This window comes from Phasianus colchicus, chromosome 2, assembly GCF_987193195.1.
Source record: "Phasianus colchicus chromosome 2, bPhaCol1.hap1.1, whole genome shotgun sequence".
Lineage (NCBI taxonomy): Eukaryota > Metazoa > Chordata > Aves > Galliformes > Phasianidae > Phasianus > Phasianus colchicus.
The window spans coordinates 20,596,411-20,622,433 of record NC_143437.1 but is presented as its reverse complement, the minus strand read 5'-3'; the positions used below and the strand labels follow the sequence as shown (position 1 = coordinate 20,622,433).

The 26,023-nt window shown below is 40.1% G+C and overlaps 1 protein-coding gene across 2 annotated transcripts; it reads left to right on the top strand.

The window, feature by feature from the left end:
- On the top strand, positions 1-25,438 carry KCTD3 (potassium channel tetramerization domain containing 3). Of its 2 annotated transcripts, none has more exons than XM_031595821.2 (18): positions 1-157; positions 3,298-3,351; positions 4,736-4,781; positions 6,235-6,308; positions 7,015-7,073; positions 7,268-7,348; positions 8,015-8,140; positions 9,418-9,508; positions 11,378-11,568; positions 15,478-15,593; positions 18,035-18,122; positions 18,256-18,372; positions 19,802-19,972; positions 21,040-21,195; positions 22,153-22,249; positions 23,868-24,052; positions 24,155-24,293; positions 24,629-25,438. In XM_031595821.2, the coding sequence occupies exons 1-18, from the start codon at positions 84-86 to the stop codon at positions 25,200-25,202; spliced, it is 2,439 nt and encodes an 812-aa protein (XP_031451681.1). In that variant the 5' UTR covers positions 1-83; the 3' UTR covers positions 25,203-25,438. The 2 variants fall into 2 exon arrangements, with proteins under 2 accessions (XP_031451681.1, XP_031451670.1); XM_031595810.2 differs by having other exon boundaries at positions 2-157; positions 8,015-8,155.
- Positions 25,439-26,023: the final 585 nt, after the last annotated feature.

Genomic DNA, 26,023 nt, shown 5'->3' with positions numbered 1-26,023 from the left:
CCCCCGCTCCACCGCCGCGCCCCGACCCCGAGGATCCGGCGGCGGGCGGCGGCGGGCGCCGGCTGGAGCAGGCGGCGGGGAAGATGGCGGGGAACGGCGGAGGCTTCGCTGGCGCCGGGAGCGGGGAGATCGTCCAGCTCAACGTGGGCGGCACCAGGTGAGGCGGCCGGCGGGCTCGGGCGGCGGGCAGGCCCCGAGGGGGCGGCGGGGCCGTGGGGTGGGAGCCCCGTGCGCTGGGCGGGGTGCTGCGCTGTGAGCCCGAAACGAGGCTCGTCCAGCTAAGGCGGGGGGCTCGGGGGCGGCTCGGAAAGAGCGGACTGACGCGATATTGCGGCTGTCGGCCGGAATGGAGGGCTGCGTTATAAAACGTACGCTGGAGTTGTGGAAGGTGACGTGCAGGGGTGTTGGTGGACTGGGAGGGAGCTGTGGGTTGGCTGTGGCCGGTATCGGCGTGATAAATGGTGCAAATGTTCCTGTCAGAATGCGTAGGCGTGAAAGCATCTGGATTACGGGAGGTAGTGGAAGCTGAAGGAACGTGGCTTCCCGAGTCTGCACGCAGTGTAAAAGCAGCTCTAATCAGTAGGAATTACTACTGTCTACTTTATTGCGTTACTCAGAAGACAGTCTTGCTCTCTAAATAACGTGCTGAGATCTTTCCTAAAGGAGGATGCTGTAAAACCTGCTGCGGAGTTCTTCTGCTGTAACAAAACGCTCAGAACCTGGTTCTGCCGTGAGAAGCTGCTTGTGAATTAGTCAGGCAAAACTCATCCATAGTGATGCTGTCAGGATAACTTTGGTGCTGGTTTGGACCGGGTTTCATGTTACCCTGGATAAGGTGCTTCATTGAACTCAGTCTCTGGAATTGTAGGCCAGATCGTTATTTTTTATTGCGAGTAGAATCACAAAGATGCTTCAGTCTTATGTTTTAAAATTGTTCTTGCTCATATTACATACTTTATATTTCATTTTTTAACTGAAGTGTTCTAGATTCTAGAACAAGTATTTTCCGAATTTAAAGAGCAGGAAATGTGTACGTAGGCATTTACCTTTCAGTGGGTAGACAGTGGGCAATTGTAACAACCTTCTATGTAAGGATTGATGATCTGGAGTACGTAGGCAGGGTACACGTTTCTTCTTTCCTCTCCACTAGTTCCTGTGGACCGTATTAGAAACCAGAGACTCTTATTTTTGTTTGGAAAGCTGTCTGATGTGGGTGATTTAGTACAGAGACCCAGCTGAGCAGAGTTCCTGTGTTTTGACGTGAGATTCCCTCTGCTCACAGGGACTGCCAGAGCTTCTCTGCTGCATGTGGTTGCTCCAGCAGCTGCGGTCTCAGCTTTTGTGGATTCCTTAGCCAGGAGTGCAAGGCCCTTGCAAGTTAGCAATCACAGAAATTACCATAAAAAGTTTCATGAATTCTCTGACATTTTGCCTCCCTCTGCTTATAACTCTACAAGCGCAGCAGACTATGAAAATGGCTGTTTTACATTGGACAGTTAAGTGTGTCTGTTTCCAATTGCCTGTGTTATTCTTTGAGATAACAGTAGGCTGCCATGTGCTTCAGATTATTTGAGGATATTGCACGCTGTTTACCTAATTTGCCTTTTCTTTGTTCAGCGATTCTGAATGGTCACATCAGTTTTCCTTATTGCTTCAGAATTAATTTAGTATTTCTCATTGAGTGTCAGAAAATGCCAGCTAGCTATTGTTCTAGTACATTTTCCATACCTTTTTCTATGTTTTTTTTTTTTTTCCCCGTGTGTACCTTCCTGGGGAACTGTAAGTCCTTTGTGTCTTTTTGTTTTGTATGTGAAGGTGTTTTTTTTGTTTGTTTGAAGTTTGTGAAGACCTCTAAGATGGTTAAAGGGAGGGGTGTTGCATCTGTCCCTTTTGTCACTAGTGATGTCTGGCTTAATCCCGGATATAATTGATGCAACAGATTGTTTTCTATTGTGCACAATTAAATGAATCATGGATTGCTTTCAGTTATGTACATACTGTAACATGGTTAAATGAATTGTACCCTACACTGGAAATAGAGAAGGGCAGTGTCACTGTGATAAAAGCTGTGCCCTAGCAAGCCCACAAGCGAGAAACTATACTCAGAAGTCACTTTCCATTTAATTAGCAAACAGTTTAGATTCTTTTATTTCTTTTGTACAAAAGACTTTGTGCATGTTTGTGCTTAGAACGCTGATACTGTAGATTTTGTGTTAAGAACAGATTTGTCATTGTTATGCTTGCAGTGAGGAGCTGCACAAACTGCATTCTGTGCAGAATGGATGGCAGTTCCATATAGTGTTTATGCTTCTGACTCTTGAACAATATAAAGCAATGCTTTTTGTTTACTTTTTCCTCCCAAGAAAACTGAAAAATACCAGCAGTGAAAAGTATATAAATTGTGTTTAACTACTTGTATTCTAAAAATGTTTTGTGACATATTCCTGCACTATAAAGAAAGTTATGGATTTTTACCTTTGCAATTCCTTGTTCAATTCCTATTAACAAAGGTGTTGCCCAAGGTTTCTTAGTAGTAATGCTACTAAGAGGCTGTGGACAACCAGACAGGTGGTGCTGAGCATTAATTCATTTCCCAAGCTGCCAGTCCAGTTGTCTTTCTTCATGTTAAACAATAATAAAAAAAAAAAATAGCATAAGGAATCCATGGGTATTTATTATGTAAAATACTGTCTGGAGTAAGTAATGCTGTAAGTTTTATTATTTTTAATATTGTTGTGATTCATAACAATAATCATAGGATACTTTGTTACCTTTAACTACAAATGTAGCACTGTGGGCTCCTAAAGAGGGGCCAACAAGCAAGGCTACAGAGAATTAAAATAATTGATATTAACTTGTTACTATAAAATATTTACATGAGTCTTACTGTAGTCTTTTGCACCCTTTGATTCTTAAGTGAGGTTAACATGCAGTTAATGACAAACGTGGTGCACTGTTGGTAAACTTATGCTTATTTTCTGGGTTTTCTGTATCTGTGTGCATGTCCATGGCTTTGTTTATTTTTTAAAGCATTGATGTTGACAAAGTATGAGAACCAAAGAATGTTTGGGACAGTGTGTTACAAACAGGAAAAACAATAGTCTAAGCTTCGTGCTTCGAGACAATCTGTGCAAAGAAACTGCACACAAACTTTTTGACTCGGTGTAGGTATGTTTCAGAAGTTTGAGATCCTTACCTGTTTCATATCAGCTTTGTAGGACATATCAAAGAATTTGACAAATGAGAATTCCCTCCAATTTTACGCCTAATTCTTAACTTGTAACTGTGGTCTCCTAGGTTCAGCACTTCACGACAAACACTGATGTGGATTCCAGACTCCTTTTTTTCCAGGTATTTGTAAGAGCTAATTTTTTGCCATAAATATGTTTTTATTCCTTACTGCTTTTTCCCCATCACAAGCAATAGGATGGGTTGATCTGAAATAAACTAGTATCCAAAATGCTTCTTCTGTCTCAAATGATGCACTGGCAGCTCATGCGCTGCAGAGTTGTCACTCTCTAGATGGACTGTCCTGGAAATATGGGTACAGATCTGCAGGAAAGGGAGATGTGACCGACTCTATTGTTATAATGCCACTTGTGATTTTATTAACCATACATAGTAGCACCATGTGTAATGTTTCTTGAATTATTGCTGTTCCCCAAGTCAAGTAAAGGTTTTGTCTTGTGCTTTGGGATCCATTGGATCATTGAGTATCTTTTTGCTAATCTTTACCTCCCTACTGTGACTACTTCTGAAGGTTGTGCTGCTTACTCTTTGTTTTCTAGTGATTCCCTGCTGTAATCACTGGGATGTACATCTACCACCCTAATTAATTCCAAACACACATAAAGGAAAACCTAAGTCTTGCAGTTCTGGTTTCTTGCATTAGATTTTTGTACTCTAGACTTCCTTTCAAATAAAAGCCTGGCAGCTGGCATGGACAGGCAGCATTACCTGCTTCTGTTAGAAATACTCAGATAAATAGAGAGCCAGAGAGATGTCTCTGAGATCTTCTCAGAGGTGTGGAAGGAGAGGCACGGAAAGAAGTCCTTTGCTGTTCTGCCAGTCTCTCAACACTAAATGTAGAATCTAAGGAGGTTACTCTGAAAGTCCCTCCAGTACTGAAAAATCTCCAAGCTAACTGCCAATCTGTGTCAGTTGGGATTTGGAAATAAAACTGTTGATGTTATTGAGTTTGCTTTTTGCCTGTAAAATTAGATTTTGGTGGTGTTTTCTGCTGATTTGGAACAAGAAGACTTAGATCTGATGGGAGGGAAGGTTTAAAGTAAAATAGCGTAAAAACTCATCCATCCCATTCCTGCCCAGTAAGTCCATGCAGAATGGATTATTTATTTTTCCTTTTCAGCTGCTTTTACTGATTTCCTTGATTGTAACAAACTTTACAACCCTCTGGGTGCCTCAGAAAAGTTTTCCATCCTTTCAGGCTTGTGTCTGTTCTCTTTAGGAATCTGAAAAGTGGTTGTGCAGGTTTTAGCCTTTCCTTAGGTGTGCATGCACAGTTCCTTTGCTCAGGAGAAACGCACTGTGTGGTCTCATCAGCCTTCCTCCCAGCATTTTCCCTTAACTAGGCAGTTTTTTGTTAGCTCAGCTATGCTGTTTTAAGAAAATGCAACCTACAGTGCATAAATACAGCAAACTGATGGTGAACTTACTTTGTATTCACGTTACCATGTTCCTTGGTTACATCTAACAATAATTTCCTTTATTTTAGTTTGCTGAGTGGAAGAATTTCAACACTAAAGGATGAAACTGGTGCTGTGAGTAATACGTGTATTATATTAACGTTGTGCTTTCAATTATGTTCTCTCCTAAAGAACATTCACTCCAGGTGCTAATGATTATGCTGCCCAAGTCAGCTGTGCTAAAAGCTTGGAAAACAAATGGTCATATGAATGAAAAACATTTGCATTCCTAGACTTCTAAAAACTTGCCACAGCATTTTCTCAGTCACTCTATTATATAACCCTGGTAGTTGTGTTGCAGAAGCCTACGCTCACAGTGCTGACAGCACTGTCTCTGCTTATGAGTCTCTGAGGAGTAATGTTCAGCTGGACTTGTGTTTGTATTTTGATGTTTACCATTTGAATAGGAGGAAAACAGGGGACTTGGGATCACTTGTAAATATCACCATGTGTTTTCCTTGCCTTTTGTTGGAAAGAGCAGAACTTCTTTACAAAGTCTGCCACCATCTCTTCTATAAGAGATGAAAATTGATGACATCTCTAAACTTCTTGGTTCTGATCTTCATAGATAAAGGAAACAGGAGCAATGTGTGTATTTTTATGCTCATTCTGCGTTGTACAGACAATGCAAATACAAAAACAGTATTTATTTTCTTCAACTGAAAACCTGCTAATTGTTGTATTGCAGAGGGATGGGTAATTTTCATTAGGTAGCTGTTGCATATGTAGTTGAACAATCTTGATGTGGAATTGTAGCTTTGGTTGGCAAATGTAACAAAATGGCCATTTCTGTCTGTGTTTGTTATTCTTAAATTGGAAACTAGTTACAACAATGGTGTTGAATGGTAAGGCACAAAAGTACTTTGCTACAAAAGTAGAGGTAGTTGTTGTAAAAACACTCTAGGCTTATCTTTAGATTTTAGTTTTCTGAAATTTGAACACATAGTATGAAGTCTGAGTACCTATTGATGTTTTTGTAGTCTCTACAACTTAGCAGGTTTGTGGATGTTTTGGTGGGGTTGGTTTTGTTTTTTTTTTTAACTGCCATCTATTTGCAACAGTGTTTATATATATGTCTTTAAGAACCTTAATTCGTGCAAGGCAGAAAAATAATGAGAACAGGGATGCTGTCTGAAAACTTTGGACAAGGGAGAATGGTTTTAAACTAAGGCAAGATTTAGGTTAGTTATTAGGAGCAAGGTTTTCACTCAGAGGGTGCTGAAGCACTGGAACAGATTGCCCAAGGAGGTTGTGGATGCCCCATCCCTGGAGGCATTCAAGACCAGGCTGGATGTGGCTCTGGGCAGCCTGGTCTGGTAGTTGGCAACCCTGCACGTGGCTTGGGGGGTTGAAACTAGATGATCATTGTGGTCTTTTTCAACCCAAGCCGTTCTATGATTCTGTGATTTTTTTGTGTGTGTGTGTTGACTGCACCATCTTCAACTCCTCTTTCCCATACTTAGCACAAGAAAGCATATTGACAGTTGCTCCATAATAATGCTAAAAGTACAACAATTCTTCCTTGCAGATATTTATTGATAGAGATCCAACAGCATTTGCACCCATTTTAAATTTTCTTCGCACGAAGGAGCTAGACTTAAGGTAAGAAATTTTAATTGTTTTAAGTAAAAATTAATTGGCTCAGATGCATTAGAAATTGAGCAATTCCCATATGAAAAACAGTTTCACTCAGCTGGGTGTCTAATAATAGTCTCAGCTTCCTTGTAAACCTGGGCCCTTGTCTACAGTGGGTGTATGTGTAGGTATGTGACATGTTGGAGGCAGTCACAGCATTATTTTTTGTTAGTAGATTCTTATAGTTTACTACTTCTGGCAATGCATTTCTCTATTTCTGTGTCCTTATGAAAGATTGTTAATGTTAAGATTACTTTTAGTTGTATGCAAATATTTATATTCAAGATTGTAGTGGAAGTGGAAAGTCAGGGATTGAAACAGTGATTGAGCACCTGATGGGAAGGCAGGGCCAAATCAGGGGAGCTCAGGTGCATATAATGCTCCTGAGTGCTGCACCTGGTAGAGCTAGAATCCAGCTCTTCCCAGACCTTATTTAAGGGTTGGTAGTGGAGGCAAAGGGATCTTTGTGGAATCCATGTATATGTGAGGCCTTCCAAGGGTAAGTGTATTTTTTTTTTTCCTTTGTTTCTGCTGCTGCATTTGGGCTTTACCTTTCTTGCTGCAGCCTTGGTCTTTGCTACCCTGATATTATTGCTGTGCTTTCCATCACATTAGAGCGTTGCAAAGGTGTTATCTTACTATGTTCTTTCTTGTGTTTTTCTTTGTTTGTTAGGGGGGTGAGTATTAATGTTCTCAGACATGAAGCTGAATTCTATGGAATCACTCCTTTAGGTAATTTAATTTAACTTTATTTTCTTGTGAGATCATTTCATCTTTGTTACTACCATCAGGAATCAATTACAAATCCTTAGTAGTTGTAACTGTGTAGGTTTTCGAACTTACTGATATAGAAAGTTATTTGGAATTATGTCCTATTTCCTGGGAAGTGAAATCTATGATCGTACTGTTTTTTTTTTCCACCTCAGTTAGGAGACTGCTTCTATGTGAAGAACTGGAACGCTCATCTTGTGGTAGTGTCCTGTTTCATGGCTACCTGCCTCCTCCAGGTACTTTTCTTTTTTGGTGTTACGTTGAGCTGCTTATTGCTTCATATGTGGGGGCAATTGACAATCAGACTGTCCAGAAAAAGCCTTCGTATGGAAAGGATAAAGACAACTGGTTGCACTGAACATGGTTCCGACCAAAAAGACATATCAGTATGCTATATGAAATGAAAAATTAAGAGTACTGGAGGAGGGGTGGCATGTTAATACCAAACAAACTGTGCTTAGTAGTAGGCTAGAGCAGAGGTTCTTCAAGTACACTTCAGTTAATTGTGGAGAGTGCTCTTTTTCTTTCTGATGATGCAGTTACTTTATGTGCTCTATGTCAGTAGATGACAAATCAACACAAATCGGCTTCTCTTAATGATTAGTACGTGTTAGGCTTCTACTTCTCTGCACAGATGAACACATTTTGTGTGTTAACCTGAAGACCAGGGCGTAACTTTTGTTCACAAGTTATCTGAAGATGGTTTTTTTAACTGCTAGTGAATGTCTAAGTAGAGAGCAGAAATGTTCTATTTCAGTACTGGGATAGGGCCTAACTCTAACAGGTGGTGGATTAGACTTTGGATTAATATAAACAAATATTCTGAATTTTGAAAACAAATGAATATTTATTATGTTGCTGAAGTTTATGGAACGAGACAAAACATCTATTTTCTTTTACAGGCATTCCCAGTCGTAAAATAAATAATACTGCTGGGCCACCCACTGATACCAGAACTGGTCAAAATTGCTCTGAGAATGATATTCATGGAGGTGGTGTCCAACCTACACTTGCTGGTACTGGAGAAGGTACAGTCAGGCTAGGTGAGGGATGTCATTTTTAAAAACAAAACAAATTGCAGGAAATTGTTGTCAACCAAAAATAAAAACTGTGTGGTTTTTTGGTTCAGTCTGTTGTTCTTTGTTTGCCTGATCTTAAATCGTTGAACAGTTACTTAAACGCTCTTCCCTATATAGTACTTAAGGCTTATTGTTGCACAGTCAAGACACTAGACTGAGAAGGAAGGTGAATCAAAGTTCTTCAAGCAGCCTTACTACGGCTGCTTAGATAAATACCTTATACATACTGGAAGTCAGGAGAAAATTCTGTCAGGAAAATGTCTCTTTGGTCTTTGTTCAAGACCGTGAATCTCCTTCTTGCTCTTGCCCCCCATTTCTTTTTCCTGGTATCTCTTTCGCCCTGCAAGAATCAGGAGTCTTTAGTACAAAGATAGTATTCAGTTGTTTGACTATATCAAGTATTTTCCATATAAAATATTTTAAAACTGTAAGCAGGATAGGATTGAATTGTTATTTTCCAGCTGTTGGCATTGTAAGCAAAACTAGGCTCTTAAACTGTCGTTTCTGTTATAATTATGTAAATTGTAGCAGTGTTAGGGAGATCTTGATTATGGTAAAGGTTGAATGTTAAACAAGAAAGGTTAAGATAAGCCTCTTCTGGAGTTGCTGCAAATTTGGAAGCGGGCAGTCTAGGGAGAAGGGAGGTAGAAGATGCAGACTTTAGGCCTTTTCTCTATAGTTTATGAAAGCTGAGAGCTAACCGGGAAATAGCATAATGATGATTTTCAGTGCCATTCAATGCTTCTGGCAAACTTAATGCAGTTACGTATCAGAAATAGGACTTACTGTTATTCTAAGATACTGTGAATTTAATCAGTCTGCAACTGATATGGGGTTGCATCAGCTGTTTGGATGAAACCTTTACAGAAAAAGGGCACTGTTTCTTATTTGATTACAATCCTCAATTTTTTTTCTAGATTATCAGACTTTAAGATTGTTTTCATTGAAATGTGACCATATACTTGCCTCTTTCTACTTAATGAATGCTTTTCATTGTATGTGCAGAGATGAAATGTCTTCCTTGGTAAGAATTCTGGTAGTTATAAGGATTGCGAAGGGATATCAACAGCTAAAATCTGACTGAAATATTTCTTGTAATGTTATTAACAAAGTTTCTTCTGAATATCAGAGCAGGGAATCCTAGCCCATTCTAGATACATCTGCTCATCTTCTCTCTAATTGTACATCACTTCACTGAATTCAGATTTGTTTTTTGTTATTTTCAGGATTTCCTGTGGACCCGCGGAAAGTTCTAATAGTAGCTGGCCATCACAATTGGATAGTAGCTGCCTATGCTCATTTTGCTGTTTGCTACAGGTATGAATGAAGTTACTTGTGAGACTATAGAAATATAACAGAAACAAAATAAACTTCTTGCTTTGCTAAATCATAGCAGATTAGTCTGTCCTGAAATGACATTAGATTGTGTGTGTTCAGTGTGATTGTAGTGGACTGGACAGTAAAACTTATGCATTAAGAAATATAATAACATATTTAGATTTTCTTTTAGGCTGTTTGTAACAGATGTTGTTTAAATACAGTTGTTAAAAGGCTGCAGCAAAGCACAATACATCATAAAAAACACTTCTTTTTTCAAAATATTGCAGAAGTTGTTAAGTTAGTAAGTTTGTGAGAATGTCCTGGTTGCTTGCAAAGACTTAAGAGTAGGACTGCAGTATCCCTAAGTTGCTGCAGTACAATTTATTATGCATGCTACATTGGTAGAACACAGTGATCTGTGGTTCTCCAGGCAGAGTGCAACATAGAAAGTGAAACTATGGGCAAATTACTGGGGATGTTTCTGCTTTCAAAATACATAAATGTTAACTTAGAATGCTGAGATTCAGCGTGTTCTAGTTCAGTTGGGAAATATGAAGATAATTACCTAAAATAAATCAGGTAAGTTGTGCTCTTTTGACATTATATTAGTTTTTAAGATGAATGGCCAAGTGATTTTCTGAAAACAAAGCTTGTTGGCATAGTTTGTTTACTATATGTATATGTACTATATGTATGTAATAAACAGAAAATGTGACTGAATAGTACAGCTTTATGCCAAAGCATAATTGAGTATCTTGCACATCATCAGTTTCATTTGCCACTGGAAATTAATAAAGTTCTTCAAAGTTTTTATATTCCACTTTATTCTCTAATATTTGAACTGACCAAGATTATGGCTTGGTCTTGTAACTTATGTATTAGATACGCTAATATGAGGAAAATACCAGCTCAGGGTTCTAGTAGCTGCAAAGCAGTGAAGTAATATATATTATCAGATTTAAAGAAAATGCAGGTTTTTGTAGAGTATAGTGCTTAATTGGAGTTTCAGTTGTCATTTTGTAGCTTAGCCTGTGTCTCACTTCAACTTATAGGAGAGAGAGGAGGTTCTTTGATTATATCTATACCTATTGTGAGATTAAGAAGCACTAGTTCAAATGTTGGTTTGACCAGATTATTACAAATCTTAATCAGGGAGATGGGGAAGGGGGAGAAGGGCGATAGAAAAGAAAGGAAATAAAAGCAAGGCGTTTTTGTAGGAGGCAAGAGGGAGATAGTCACCACCATGGATCCAGTGTGGTTTGTCATTTAGTCATTGATCTTCAGTAATGGTGGTATGTTGGGCGTTGTTGTTCCGTTGAGGATGATGACTTTTCAGTGGTAGTACCAACTTATAAATAAGTCCAAAATGGTCGAGTCAGCTCTCCTTGGAGTGGCAGCGTCTGGCTCTGGGATCTCAGCAGAAACTCCTTTGTTCCCATCTTCTGGGCCTTGCCAGCAGATAGGAGGTAGCAGGGATGCCCACCTGCATCCTGTTTTTCACAGGACATGATGAATCATTCCCCAGTTTTCTCATACCAAGCTGGAGCTGTTTAGTCACAGGCCAGATCTTCCACCAGTAAACACTCCTGAGCACTCTCTTCTGGAGGCAAACAGCTCTGAAGGAAGGTGCTTTCAAGTGTCCACAAAGTGATGTTGATTGTCACACTGTAGCATCCATTGCTTGCCTCCTCAGTAAATCAGTTAGTCTTATCACAAGAAGTACCTCAGGAAGCAGGCTTTGAGCCAGAAAACAAAGAAGTGTTCTCACAGCCTGTAAGACCAGATCATCCACATTGGATGGGTCTAGACAGAGTTGTCTGTTTCTGAATCTTTAACCTCTTCTTCCTGTTAATTTTGCTCTTTCAGAATCAAAGAATCGTCTGGGTGGCAGCAGGTTTTCACAAGTCCCTATCTGGACTGGACAATTGAGCGAGTGGCTCTTAACGCTAAGGTGGTTGGAGGACCTCATGGAGACAAGGATAAGATGGTTGCAGTTGCCTCAGAGAGTAGCATAATCTTATGGAGCATTCAAGATGGCGGTAGTGGCAGTGAAATTGGTAATGCCTTGTTTGGTTTTATTTTTATGTTTAACCAGAAAGTAGTTTGTGAATTTATTTTGGACTATAGAGAGTAAGCATTTTCAAAAGCACACAAATCAAGCTTCCTGTTAGAGCATATTAACTTTATTTTCTGTCATGCTAGAGGAACCTTTTCTTAAAGTCAAAAAGATGAATAAGAAGTAATCTGCTTACTGAACAGATATTGACTGATGTTTACTGTTCAGTTTTTGTGTGGAGGTGCAAATCAAAGTTAACTGCAAGTCCTGTGGAAAGTTAGAATATAGGCCTGTCACGGAGTTAACTAGATCAATCTATGCCCGTGACAGGCAGGCAGTAGGCCCCTGCCCCAGCCCCACAAAATGGAAGGGAAAGGGGAAAGGGATAGGGAGCTGGGCTCAAGGAAGGAAAAAACAACAACAAAAAAACAGCAGCAGCGATCTATGGAGGAAAACTTATTTTACAAACTGTGATATCGAAATGCGAGATAACACAATATAATACAATTTAATTGAAATTGAGACTAATAAATCAAATAGAATAGGGGAGAGAGAGAGAGAGTTTCTGAGACAGAGTCAAACCTGAAAAGCTTGCAAACAGCTAGGAAAGCACCCTCCAGCACCCACTGCAAGGTAGTAAGAGACCGCCCCACCCGGAAGGCTAGATCCCATGGCTTCCGTGATGTATAAGAATAGGTACCTGTAGTTGGAGCCTTAAGACTTTAATTCCCAGTGCGTTACATGATGATATGATGTGGAATACTGAAAACCAAAAAAACCCATAAAACCATGAGAAGGCCACAGCATAAGGGAATAAAGCTACTGAGGTGGAAAGCTAGATACTGAGGGATTCTGCTCTTTTCTTGCCTTTCCCTTATTAAAGCCATATTTTTTTACGCAGAGATGATGAGAAGATTTCAGGTCTCTGCTAAATATAGGTAATAAATGGCATTTAGAAGAAGACAATTTATTCTTATATAACTTGATATCTAGGTAAGGAAGATGTACACTGTGCTAGCCTAAGCATGCAGGAATTTCTGGTTCATCTTATGGACACTGAAGGATATTCAGTTAGGGAGGCTTTGAAACATTAAGAAGAGATTTTTAGAAGTAAATGTCTGATGGCTGGTCTGACCCACTGTTGTTCAAGTACAGGGCAAGTTTGGGAGGCAATAAAGGAAATAATATTAGGAATTTCCTTTAGCATAATTCTGGTGTTTGAACCACCACTGTCATTCCAATAATGCCTGTTTCTTCCACATGTGGATATTGTTAACTGTGATGGCAGTTTCTTTATGTGAACAGTTGTCTGAAACTGAATGCTGAAATAATTTTATTTAAATGCATCTTCATAATTGAAATAATGAGAATTTGGTTTTCAATTGAATGAAAGTGACTAAATTAGTTGACCATGAGCCAGCAGTGTGGCCAAGGAGGCCATGAAATGTGTGAAGAATAGCATGGCCAGTGGATCAAGAGAGTTGATCCTCCCCCTCTATTCTGCTCTGGTGAGGCCACTTCTTGGAGTACTTTGTGCAGTTCTGGGCTTCCCCAAGACAGACTACTGGACAGGGAACAAGTCCAAGACAGGGAACTACTGGAGAGAGTCAGGCAGGGGGCTGCAAAGATGATTAGGGGCCTGGAGCATCTCTCTTATGAGGAAATTCTGAGAGATCTGGGACTGTTCAGCCTGGAGAGAAAAAGACTGATTCTGGGGAACTTATCAACACAAATATCTATAGGGCAAGAAGATGAGCCAGGCTTTTTTAGTGATGCCAAGCAATAGGACAAGGGACAACAGGCACAAACTGAAACACAGGAGTTTCCATCTGAACATGAGGAAAAGCTTCTTTGCTTGGAGGATGACAGAGCACTGGAACAAGCTGCTCAGAGATGTTGTTGAGTCTCCTTTGGAGAATATTCAAAATCTGCCTGGGCAGATTTAATGTGCAACCCACTGTAGGAAACTTGCTTTAGAAGTAGGAGTGAACTAGATAATCTCCTTTCCAACCCCTATGATTCTGTGAAATTCATATTCTGGTACATGTGCCTTTATTTGAAATATAGACCTTACTTTAAAGGTTATCAGGCAATTTCTAGCTCTGTTATTCTAATTTTCATTAGATTCTGTTAACTTAAACTGTGACTGAAGATGGGGGAAAAAAAAAAGAGGGAAGTAGTTATGCCAAACAAACTGTACTGCATTGGGGTGACTTTGTGAAACCAAGGAAGTTCTGCTTAGTCTCTCTTCGGCAGGGAGAAGCCTGGGAGAATAAGTGCCTATAGGGTTGAATCTTTCATCTGACTAACATTGATTAGAATGTGCTGTTCCTCTTCTGGATAATAGGTCATATTTTTGGTGTTCTAGACCAAGCAATTTACTTGTATTCAAGAAAAGTAGTAATTCCAATGTAACTGTCTTGTTTTCTTGTAAGCAGCAAATGCTTACAATCCTTGTTTGTGTTAGAGTACGTTGCTATTATCTTGTGAAAGAAACTACTTATCCCAAGCAGTCTTTGTAGCCTGGTAATGCCATCTACAGAAAATTGCATGGACTGGCATCTTTGTGATAGAGCTCTCCCCGAGATCGTTCCTTCCTTTCAATATTACTTACATAAGACACTACTGTTGAATTGCTGCTGTAAGCAGTATTTTACTGAGAGAGACCCTTAAGAGAAGAGCCTGTCATTACATATAGCATTGTCTCCCCTGTTGATGGTTCTCAAGATTGTTGAGCCTAAGCAGGACTGACACTTCAAATTCCTCCAGACCCTTCAAGCTGTCTTCCTTGATTTCCTTGAACCTCATCCTACTCTGGAGTAATCAATTCCAGTTGTTTCTGTGGATTTTTTATTATTGCTCTTCTCACAGTGCCCTGTACTGCTGAATCTCATCTACATCGAATGATTGTACTGTGCCTTGGAAAACAGTTTAGCATCATAATTAGAACATAAGCCCGTATTTAGTCTCCTGAGGTTCCTTGTTGAGGTGTAACAGAGGGCTGCTTCTTGGATAGGGGTGGCACTATAAACCTCATTAAGTTTACAATATGAGGCTGAGGATGACAGTTTCCTGGATCGCTTCATAATTGATGTTGAGATGTGGTGTCACTACTGTGTCAAAATGGTAGCTCATGGATGGGCAACATGTGAACTCTCCATCACAGGAGAAGATCAAGACGCAGACCTTGATGGGTGAAATGATGCATGCTGTCTTTTGGGATAGGAAGGGGGTGGTCCTTTTGGATTTCCTGGAGCCCAAACTGACCATCAGCTCTGAACGTTACCTTGTGACACTAACTAAGCTGAAGGCTGGAATTTCCAGAATCAGGCTGCAGAAAACAACCTTTCTCTTGCAATGCTGTAGTGCAAGGACCCATGCCGGTTTGAAGACCATGAAGCAAGTTGCTGATCTTGCCTGGAGTGTCCTGCCATGTACACTATATAGCCTGGGTTTTGATCAGTCCTGGCTGATATTGGTGACTATGTTGAAAAATAATGCTTTGTAGTAGACAATTTGCTCTGTTAAATAGTGTTATTTTGCTCTTTGCATCTGTTGTAGTTTCCATGAAAATATATGGGAGGCATTACTTTTGGAGTGATCTATGTGTATAGCCTGTTCAGTATGTCTACTTTCTAAAATGTGTTTTCAGACAACCTCTGTTTGACTGGACTTCAAACAAAAAAGACAAACACAAAAACACCATCATGATGTCATACTGCCATTTAATTTAATGGAACTGTTTGCTGGTTGAATAGTACTTCATCTAGGTCATAGGGAACCTAGCTTTGGCCACTCTTGCTACTATAATTCTAAAGAAAAACAAAACATAATACTGGAAATATTCCATTGTTGTTATTTTTCCTCTTTATTTTACGTGAACTTTATTCTTTTTTTTTTTTTTAAATAGGAGTGTTCAGCCTTGGAGTCCCTGTAGATGCTCTTTTCTTCATCGGCAACCAATTGGTGGCTACAAGTCATACAGGGAAAGTAGGAGTGTGGAATGCTGTGACTCAGCACTGGCAGGTGTGTTCTGTTTGATTTCCTGAAGCAATTATAATAATCTATGTCTTTCTAGTAAAAGAATAAAACAATTATAATAATCTATGTCTTTCTAGTAAAAGAATAAAAAAATCTAAAAGTAAGTGTGAAATGCTTACCACAGGGTGATGTTTGGCGATACTACCAAGCATGATTTTTAGATGTTCAGATAAAAGGACCCGGTAAGCTTTGGAGTAATAAATGTCATCTTTTTGTACATTTGAACATTTTGTACATTTGGGGAAAAAAAAAAAAACAAGCAAAAAAAACCCATCAGAATTATAATATAAAATAAGGAACTTTTGGGAATGTGTGTAGGTAATTCCTGCACCTTTGGAAATGGAAAGGAAACATTAAAAAAAAATGATCTCTGGAGATCTCAGTGGGGGACTCTTCTTTACTAGAATTATACATGGAGCCTTAACAATATTTGTCTTGCATTTGAATGCTTCTGGCTGCACTAACTTTATTCATTTTGTCAGAATGCGTGTTAAATAGAAGGTCTGTATGAATCTGAGAACACAGTTGAGCATTCATGTGACTAACAAAGCTTGTAATGTGGCTGGATCTGCATCTTTCAAGTACAAAACCTGGATGCGAAAAAAACCCTGAAAAATTGCATTGCAAATCTCAGAAGGCAGAACTGACCTGAGGCTGACTCCCATGTCTGCTGCCATGTTTGCTGGCTAAGTTCTGATTCAACTCTTATGTGACAGATAATAACAGATAATAAGCATAGGTTAACTCTGCTTTTGCAGTGGAGGTGGACGTGTTTGGTTGGTCTTGAATTAAACAAAACAATATTTAAATTGGTGTTGATGTCTTGCAAGAAACTTTAATGGTATGTGACAAACTGGCGTTTGACAGGATTTGCTAAAACAGCAAGTTGTAAGGAATAAAATGATGTGATTATATTAATCTAATTATTTCTTTATAACTTGATACTGCACTTGCTGAAGAAGAGATGTTTACAGTAGTGCACTAATGCCCCACTCAGACCAAGACCTGTGTTTCCTTTCAGATTTTCTTTCTCAGTGCCTTTTTACCTCTTTTCAGAATTGCCCTTTTTAAGTTCAACTGCAAGGAAACTTAATTTTCACAAAGCTATCCTTCATCGCACTGTGATGTTTGTGTTTGAGGTAATTTACCCTGAGGATGTGACTCTGACCTCTGTCTATAATTTGTTATGGCATCTTCTCAACTTGGAGACCTGAGCAGATTAGCTGAGGTGCTTTCCCTTGTACTTCTTCCTCTGGCACTGTTACGTAGCGTGCAACAAGAAGAGGTTTTGGTTTTGTGATACATCAGTAATGAAATGCTTAGCATGGGAGAGCTTAAAGCAGAATATTTACTGTTACAAAATAGGAGATAGCAGATAAAGCAATAGGATTTGATGGACAACTCAGACTGCAAAATGAGGACTCTCACTGGTTATGTATACCAATTACTGATTTATGCCGGTGCTCTGTTTTCCTAATAGGGAGTAGTTCACATTATAGCAGGTGCAATTTCTGAATCACCTGTGATGTTCCTATCTTAGCTGCAGAAAAAAGGGCTCTTGTTTTCTCTGATCTCTCTGACCTGGTCAGTCGCAGTGCTGTTGGCAGCATTGTGGGTCCAATTGTTCTGACCTCTCCTTGCAGTTGTTAATGCATTCTTTAAGGCTGTGAGTAATGTGGTTCATCTGTGCATAATGTGGCTTCTTTCCACCTTTATTGCTTTTGTAAACATTTGCAGGTGGTAAAGCTTCCTTACATATTTTCGATCCAAAAACATAGAGCACACTGCACTTTCACTATAGACTCTTAGATTCTGAGACTTTGCTTTTTTTTTTTTTTTTTTTGCCTCTTTGCTCTTGTGCTGCTGCTTTAAATTAGTATCGAAAAAATGGGATCTTGCAGGGCAAGGCATTTTATTTTTTTCCCTTTTATGGAGATCTTAGCCTTTAGCAGATATATGGAGGCTAGCAAGAGGATACAAGAACTGCAGATAGAGAAGGGCTTAAAGATTTTCTGCCCAGCAGAAACCGGTGGAGTTGTTAGAAAGGGGAAAAAAAAAAAAAAAAATGATAGACAAAGTGCGAAGTACACTCATTTTGCATGTTTGGTGGGCCTTTGTATTTTCAAGATGTGGTTTAGTTGCAACTGCATTAGCTGCTAAGTGCCTTCACACAGATGAGGATCTTCCATAACAGCTATGATGCTTCTGCTGAACTCTGGAACTTAAGGTTTGGTTTTTTTAGAGAAGCCATTGAAGCATCTACCAGCATTACTTAAGTAATGATTTTGTATGTGAGAGTGTGCACAACAGCTTCAGACCAGTACTTGGTCTGTTCTTGGGTATTCTTCAACAGAACATACTAAAAACAGGTCTGAAAACTGAGGAAGTAGCAATCTGACTTGATTTGTTTCTTTTGTTTGCAATAGGTCCAGGATGTCGTTCCTATCACAAGCTATGATACTGCTGGGTCTTTTTTGCTGCTGGGCTGTAACAATGGTTCTATCTATTATATAGGTAAGAAAGGGGGCAGGGAGGAATAAAAATATAGTGGTACTGAGTAGCTTTGTTCTAAATTCTTTAGTTGGGCTAAGTCACATCAGAACAACTTTCTATTCAGAGGAATAAATGTTTGTTTTTTTTCCCACAGACATGCAGAAGTTCCCATTGCGGATGAAGGACAATGATCTTCTAGTGACAGAATTGTACCATGACTCCTCCAATGATGCTATAACAGCGCTCAGTGTCTACCTCACACCTAAAACAAGTCAGTATTGTATTGTTGTTATTTAAGCAATGCTGTTTCTTCAGTGTTATAGGTTTATTTTTCCAGTGGACTTCCTGCTGCTGCTAGCAGGGCAAAAGTAGACGCTTGTACATAAACAATGAATGATTTTCCTCTAGACACTGTCAGTGATCTCTGAATGTGACTATGCCTCAAATATTGTAGTTCACTTTTGGGCCCCTCAGAATATGAAGGATATCGAGTTGCTGGAGTGTATGCAGAGAAGAACAAAGAAGTTGGTGAAGGACCAGAAAACAAGAGTTATGAGGTGTGACTGAGGGAACTGAGGCTATTTAGTCTTTAGAAGGGGGGTTGAGGGGAGATCTCATTGCTCTGGAAGTGCCTTAAAGGAGGTTGCAGTGAGGAGAGTGTCAATGTCTTTTCTCAGGTGACAAGTGATAGGATATGAGGAAACAATCTCAAGTTGTGCCAGGAGAGGCTTAGATTGGATATTAGGAAGAATTTATTCGTGGAGAGGGTGGCCAAGCACTGGAACAAGCTGCCCAGGAAGTGGTGGTGTCCTTGTCCTTGGAGGCATTCAAGAGACATGTGGATGTCAACTAAGGGATGTAGTTTGGTAGGTGAGATTGACAGCTGGACTTAAATATCTTTAAAGTATTTTCTAACCCAGGTGATTCTATGAAATAGGTATGTATGCAATTGCATACGTGTATATACATGTATACGTGTGTATATGTTAATGTGTATATATGTGCATGTGATGTATTGTATATTAACACTTCTGCATAATGTACCTTTAAACCTTTCACACAGGATATACACTTACATTATAAACTGTAATCACTGAAATAGTTTGTGCTGAATTCTGGGGAGGGCAGAAACACAGCCTTACAGTTCTAACCTTCTCACTACCGATACACTAAAAAACATTTTTGTATTCAGCTGAGTGATATTCAGCTATTTTGTCTATACACCCTTTTATAATCACAGTACAGCTGTTTTTTAAATGAAGGGAAAAAACAAAAGAACTTGAAAACACTATTTACTTGTATATCTGTATTGATATCATAGTGACCTTTTTGACTATAGCCATTCCTATTCTTGCCTTGCTGTCCTTCCATTTGCCTGCTGCTAAGGCAGAAGTAAACAGTATGTGGCACATATTGACCATGTCACTGTGGGAAGTGCCACAAAATCCTCCTGGGATATAGAACAAGATCTTCAAATGACTTTCTTTCCTTTCACCTCTAGAAAGGAGGGGAGAGGATGGGGAAGGAGAGGACTGCTACTAAGACAGTTTTGAAGCGTACAGTGTGGAACTGAAAAAACTCAAGTAGAAAAACATCATCTCTGATCACAGGAAAATAATGAATAAAGAGTATTTAAAATAAGTATCTTCTTTACTTTGGAAACTTGGAAAAAGGAATAACTGTGTTCTTGCTTGCTCTAGGTGTAAGTGGCAATTGGATTGAGATAGCATATGGTACCAGCTCTGGAGCAGTGAGGGTGATTGTACAGCACCCTGAAACAGTTGGATCTGGGCCTCAGCTCTTTCAGACTTTCACAGTACATCGAAGTCCGGTTACAAAGATCATGCTCTCAGAGAAACACCTTGTATCAGGTAATTAATTATATTATTATTGTTTTGTGTGTACCAGTCTGCATTGGTAGATCTCCCTATTTCTGTCCGCTGAAGTTTTTGTATGCATTACTTCTTAACTTCTTTGTTCCCGTACGTGACAGAAATGAGTTGGATAGATTTCTGGGGAGTTGATTTGCTTAGATTCACTTTTTTAAAGAGAACATCCCTCAAAGGCTTTAGCATTTAAAAAGGCTTTGACTTTATTTGACCTGGGACCACCTAATGTTTCCTTTTATTCCAGTGTTGCCATTTGTAGAAATAAAAAGGTTTGTAAACAGATATTTCGCTGCTGAGTCCTTCTGCTGTGGGCAAATCCCTTAGGATTTGTCTTGCTTTAGCAACTTTTCAGGAGCTTTTTGAAGTTGCAGCAGAATGTGTACCATCCCCTTGTGGATCATAGAAAAAGCCTTCCTATGATTTCAGATGGTTCTCTGTCGCATCTTCTCTCAGCCATTTCCCAGTTTTTGTTATGCTGCCCTATCTTACACTCCGGAAGACATTCGTTGCCTCCAGAGAGAAGTTAATCTATCCTTCTGCTGGAAGAATTTGTTTCTCTCGGAGTCCAGCAACCAGGACATGGCAGGGGACTGATCTACTTTCATTCAAAACCCTCAGTTGCTGGGAAAGGGCACATTTTTATGTCAAAAGAAGATTAACTGATGAATGAGATAGAAGAGCATTTTTGTATGATGAGGATTCTGCTGTCTGGTTGTTCTCATGACATGTCTCATCCTAGCACCTGCACAGAAAATTGTGTAGGCTACTGGTGCTGACCCAGTCACACCTTAATGTCTGTCAATCATTTGTTCCATCTCCCTATTTTTTCCTGAATTTCTGAAGGTTGAGACAAAACTTAAGAAAGAACAGGTCATTCACAATAATTTGTATATTGTTAAATAATTGTTTGGTGTTGCTAGATGTCTAAATCCTGTTTGGTCACTCAATCTTGAAAAACTAGAGAAACTGTAATATAGATAATATTGAAGAAGTTTATCTTTAAGTTGTCATCCCTTATAAATGTTATTGTACACCTTTTTCCTTTCTAGTTTGTGCAGATAACAACCATGTACGGACATGGACTGTGACTCGGTTCCGGGGCATGATTTCAACTCAGCCAGGCTCAACACCTCTTGCATCGTTCAAAATCTTATCCCTGGAGGAAGCAGAGAGTCATGGCAGTTACTGCTCTGGAAATGACATTGGTAGGATCTCTCTCCAATTTGACGTGCTAAGGCTGTACTTCAGCAGGTCTCTTGAAGGTTTAACAGAAGCTATAATGTGCTTGCCAGCTGACGAATGTATTATATACTGCAATTCCTTTGAAATGATGGTGGGAATCAGTAATACTTACCTGGAAATGTTCACCATTTAGGCTGTATAGAGTGAGGGCACTTACAGCACTTGCTTTACTATAGCAAAAAGAAGAAAACGATCATAAATTCTATATCTTTTCCTTGGGGAAACTCACATATCATTTCACTTTTAAAGAGGGAATGACAGAAAACACAGGAGAATATATTCGAAGCAGATGAATGTAGCAAGGTTTGAGTTAGCTGCAACAGTTCACTGTTCATTTGGTTTTAAATGATGTACATGTAGAAAAATTCTGAAGTTGTTGTGAAGTTTACTGAAGCACTAAAGCTGCACGTGCAAATGATGGAAGCACATTGCTATAGCAAGATATTCAAGGTATGTGTGGCGCTAAATAAGGGTAGCTGGGTAGTCTAGATTCCTTTGTGGTTAGAGCCTTGCAAATAAACTTAGATGAAAAGAATGCAGTGTGAACACTGGGAGAGGTTACAAGCAATCTAATCAGGCCTTCAGACATCTAAAAGCTGCAAAATAGGTCTTACTGTGGTGACCTAATGTAGAGTTTTGTACTGACGTGGTAATTTCTACAGGAACATATGGGAAACTCAAGAATTGATGTTTTTTAAAACAAATGAACAGAAGGCACTCAAAAGATTTGTACTTGCAAAGTCTACTCCTGGGTAGCTTTTTCTAACTATTGGTTATTAACCATTGGTCATTTTTAGTTTCCTGGGCCTAATAATAATAGTACTAATATGTGACTGGGTCTTCATGGTTGTGTGGGGAAGAAAATGTGGGAGTTGAAACTATGGAAATATTGAAAAAGTGATTTGTTTTTTTTTCTCTAGGGCCCTTTGGTGAACGTGATGATCAACAGGTGTTTATTCAGAAAGTTGTTCCCATCACTAATAAGCTCTTTGTAAGGCTGTCTTCAACTGGGAAAAGGTATGTCCATGTTCAGGGTTTGAACTGGGAAAGAAGCAGTACTTCTCAAGTATCTAAGTCTCCTATCCGATGAAGATACCTGCAGTTGCATTTAGCGAACTTCTCATGTGCTCAACAGCTCTGGCTGCATTCTGTTCTGTGTGTTTGTGACTGTTTGTACTTAATAATCTAACCTAAAAACCATGCGGCATTTTGAAAAATGTGGTTTCATAGATGCGCATTGTGATGGCTTACCTGCTGAGTTCACAAAAGAAATGTATTTGTGAGCCTACACAGAATCTGTTTCTCTCCTCCGTGGTATCAAGGCAACACGGTATTTCGAAAAACTAATGCTGAAGTTGTAGGTGGTAGGAATTATGCTGCTCGTGAAGGCTACGGGAAAACATTCTCTACCTTTGCAGTTGTCTTTGAATATATGAGAATATAGAAGTACCTTCTGAAATTAGTGGCTGTCTTTTAGATCACATATACAATTATTTATTAAGGCTTGACTGCATCATAGCCTACTACACTGCAACAAATGAGAAGTGGTGTTTTTTTCCTGTTAGGCTAGGAAAATAGCAGGAGATCAGAAAAGATGGTGCATCTCAGTTCTGAATTTCTTATTATTCTTACATTTCTTTCTTGCCTAAAACTTTAAATCTGGGAGAAAGCACTGATGCGTTAACATTCTTGGCAGTTGAATGGAGGAAAGGAGCCCTGTAGATTACTGGTGTGGTTTTTTACTTCAGCCAGTTTTGTATGTATTGGAAACTTTTGTAAATTTCGTACTTGGCATTTATTCTGTAAAAAGCTTAATACAGTGGGCAGTAAAAAATCAGACAAAAATAGGATGGCATAGAATACATGAAGTTCTGGTGTGGAGTCTGGCTTAATTCTTATTGCTACCCACATAATCTTATAAACTACTGGGGGAAAGAGTGGTGGAAATATTGCAATTGTTATCAACACATTTTTGTCTTGTGACCTTGAATTTATCATCCTTGGATTTTTTTTGCTTTTTATATGGCTAAATATGCTTTCTGCAGCTTAGTTTCACAGAATCGCAGAATGGCCAGGGTTGGAAGGGACCTCAAGAATCATGAATCTCCAACCCCCCTGCCACCTGCAGGGCCACCAACCTCCCCGTTTAATACTAGACCAGTTAATGCTAGACCAGGCTGCCCAGGGCCCCATCTAATCTGGCCTTGAGCACCTCCAGGGACGGGGCATCCACAACCTCTCTGGGCAGCCTGGTCCAGTACCTCACTACTCTCTCTGTAAAGAATTTCCCCGATTTGCCTAGAGTGTCTAGCATTAGAAGAGGCTATTTGCTGTCATTCTTCTGCGAGCCTTGGATTTCTTACATCTATGGATCGTAGAAGGACACTGTATGTAATGGGGTTCCCTAATAAAAATAAACAAGCAGTAACACTGCAAATGGGAAGGCAGTAGGACAGGGAGAAGGTACTTTCTCTACAGGTGAGCATCATGTTAGCCATGCATGGGAAGAACTTCTGGCTGGAAGAAAGGTCTTGCTGAGGGCAAATAAGTTGCCTTCTCAGATAATCAAAATCATACTGCTTTTACTGGCTAAACTATGCTGTGTGCAAGTGTTTTTGTTTTTTTCTTTCTGTAGAATCTGTGAGATCCAGGCAGTAGATTGCACTACCATCTCATCTTTTACTGTCCGGGAATGTGAGGGATCCAGCAGAATGGGCTCCCGACCCCGCCGTTATCTCTTCACTGGACATGCAAATGGCAGCATCCAGATGTGGGACCTGACCACAGCAATGGACATGGTTAATAAGAGTGAAGACAAAGGTAAGTAAATTGTGTTATGGCTGGTCTGCTCTTCCTTTTCTGTTATCACTTGTATGTGACTAACTGCGAATGGACTCCAGCACTAAGAACCACCTCTTTCAGATGTTGGTGGCCCTACTGAGGAAGAGCTGCTGAAGTTGCTTGACCAGTGTGACCTGAGTACATCTCGCTGTGCCACACCCAACATCAGTCCGGCCACCTCAGTAGTTCAGCCAAACCGGCTGCGGGAATCTAATTCCAGGTAGGTCATAGAGTGACAGCGAAAGTTTTACCCTCCAGGTAGCTGAGGGCAGGTTTGGTGACCTGAGTGCTGCATGAATCTGTGCTGTAAGCATTTTAAATTATGCTCATGCTTCTTGATTGCTTTGGTTTATATGCATGTTATAGTACCATATGAGAACGCAAAGCAAATGGACTCAAAACTGTTGTGTGGGAATTGAGATGAGTATATTGCTACCCTACAAGGAGTGGGAGCGGAGTTTGCAAAAGAACTGGCTGTTATTGTCAGTCTAACATCTGTTTATTTGTCATTGTTCTTATACTGTTTTCTTGGTTTTTTTTGTTGCTTTTTGGAAGCCTTCAACTGCAACACCATGAAACTATCTATGAAACAGCTACGTATGGTTCGGTGAGGCCATACAGAGAAAGCCCCCTGCTGGCAAGAGCAAGGCGGACGGAGAGCTTTCACAGTTACCGGGACTTCCAGGCTTTCAGCTTATCCAGCAAAAGTCCAGGAGAAAAGGCAGCCCCTGTTAATGGGAATTCAAGCCAGGCAGAGGCCAGGAAGTCAACGGCTGAGGGCAGTGCAGCAGAGAAGGCAGTCCTGACAACAGCACTTGAAGTACGAGGTCTGACAGATGCAGGTGGGTGTTGCAGTACAGAGGTTCACAGGCTTCCAGAGAGTTCTCTGGATCTCAAAAGAAGAGGACCAGAAGAGGAGGGTGAAGCCAAAGCAGAAAGCAAAAAGAAAACAGGGTTTGAAGGAGCTGGTTTCCTGGGAAGGAAGAAAGTGCCTCATCTGGTTTCTGCACCAGTGCTTGCTGAAGGTGGGCCTGAGTTACCTGGTGCAGCTTCTCCATCACCTACAAAGACAGCTGCTTCACCACGTCACAGGAAGAATGATTCATCTTGCCAAGACTATGGCTTGTGAAAATGTGACTGGTGGCAAAGATGAGGTGGAGCTGCCCTCTGGCTGCTAGCAACTATAACACTGCATGTTGTGGGTTTCTTCTTGAAAGGAATTTTGTTCCAATAACCTGAATGAAAAGTGAAAGGAGGCAGGTTATGAGGAAGTACCTGGCTGCTGCCAAACATTGGAAGAGTTGTCCACATTGTTGTGTGGCTTTATGTAATGCTCCAAAATGTAGTGCGGTACTTGGTCCAAAATGTTGTTGTGCATTCTTAAGTAAACACGGTCAGGCATGTGCTATGTTGTGGTAATGGTGGAAAGGGGAGGGAGGGTGCTAGAGAAATACGTGGTGGAAGACTCCTTTTAGACACGGCTGCGTAGTCTCTAGAGCTGCTGCTGTCTTGGCTGGATTCTGCCTAATTTTCAGGGCTGCTGCTGTAGTCTTGTTTGCTAAGTGGGATCCTTGCTCTGTATGCTGCTGTATGAAGGCTGAAATGTATTGTCCAGGAAAAGGAGGAAGCTGTTTAAAATAGCATATTATATGGACTCTTTCTCCTAATAAATTGTCAGGAAAATGTTGCTTGCGCTTTCTGAAAACGTATGGTATCAGATGATGGGTTGTGCTGATTGTGACGGAGAGCATGGCAAAATACACTGAACTGGCAGTCTCCTGAGAGCTTCCTTGTCACTTCCTCAGGAAGGAGAGACCAGAGATGAATATGGGAGTAGTCCTACTGTCAGGGTGTAATAATTCTTAATTACAAGTGCTTTGACATATGATATTTCCTACCTGTGTTTTGCTGACTGCTTGATGTTTGCTACTGGGTATGCTGTGGATGGTG

What these genes read in the sequence shown, in the direction of transcription:
- KCTD3 (XM_031595810.2), top strand. Translation starts at nt 84, where the DNA reads ATGGCGGGGAACGGCGGAGGCTTCGCTGGCGCCGGGAGCGGGGAGATC. An exon ending in TGGTTCTATCTATTATATAG is followed by an intron (nt 18,123 to 18,255) that starts GTAAGAAAGGGG and finishes TTTTTCCCACAG; the next exon opens with ACATGCAGAAGTTCCCATTG. An exon ending in AGAGAAACACCTTGTATCAG is followed by an intron (nt 19,973 to 21,039) that starts GTAATTAATTAT and finishes TTTCCTTTCTAG; the next exon opens with TTTGTGCAGATAACAACCAT.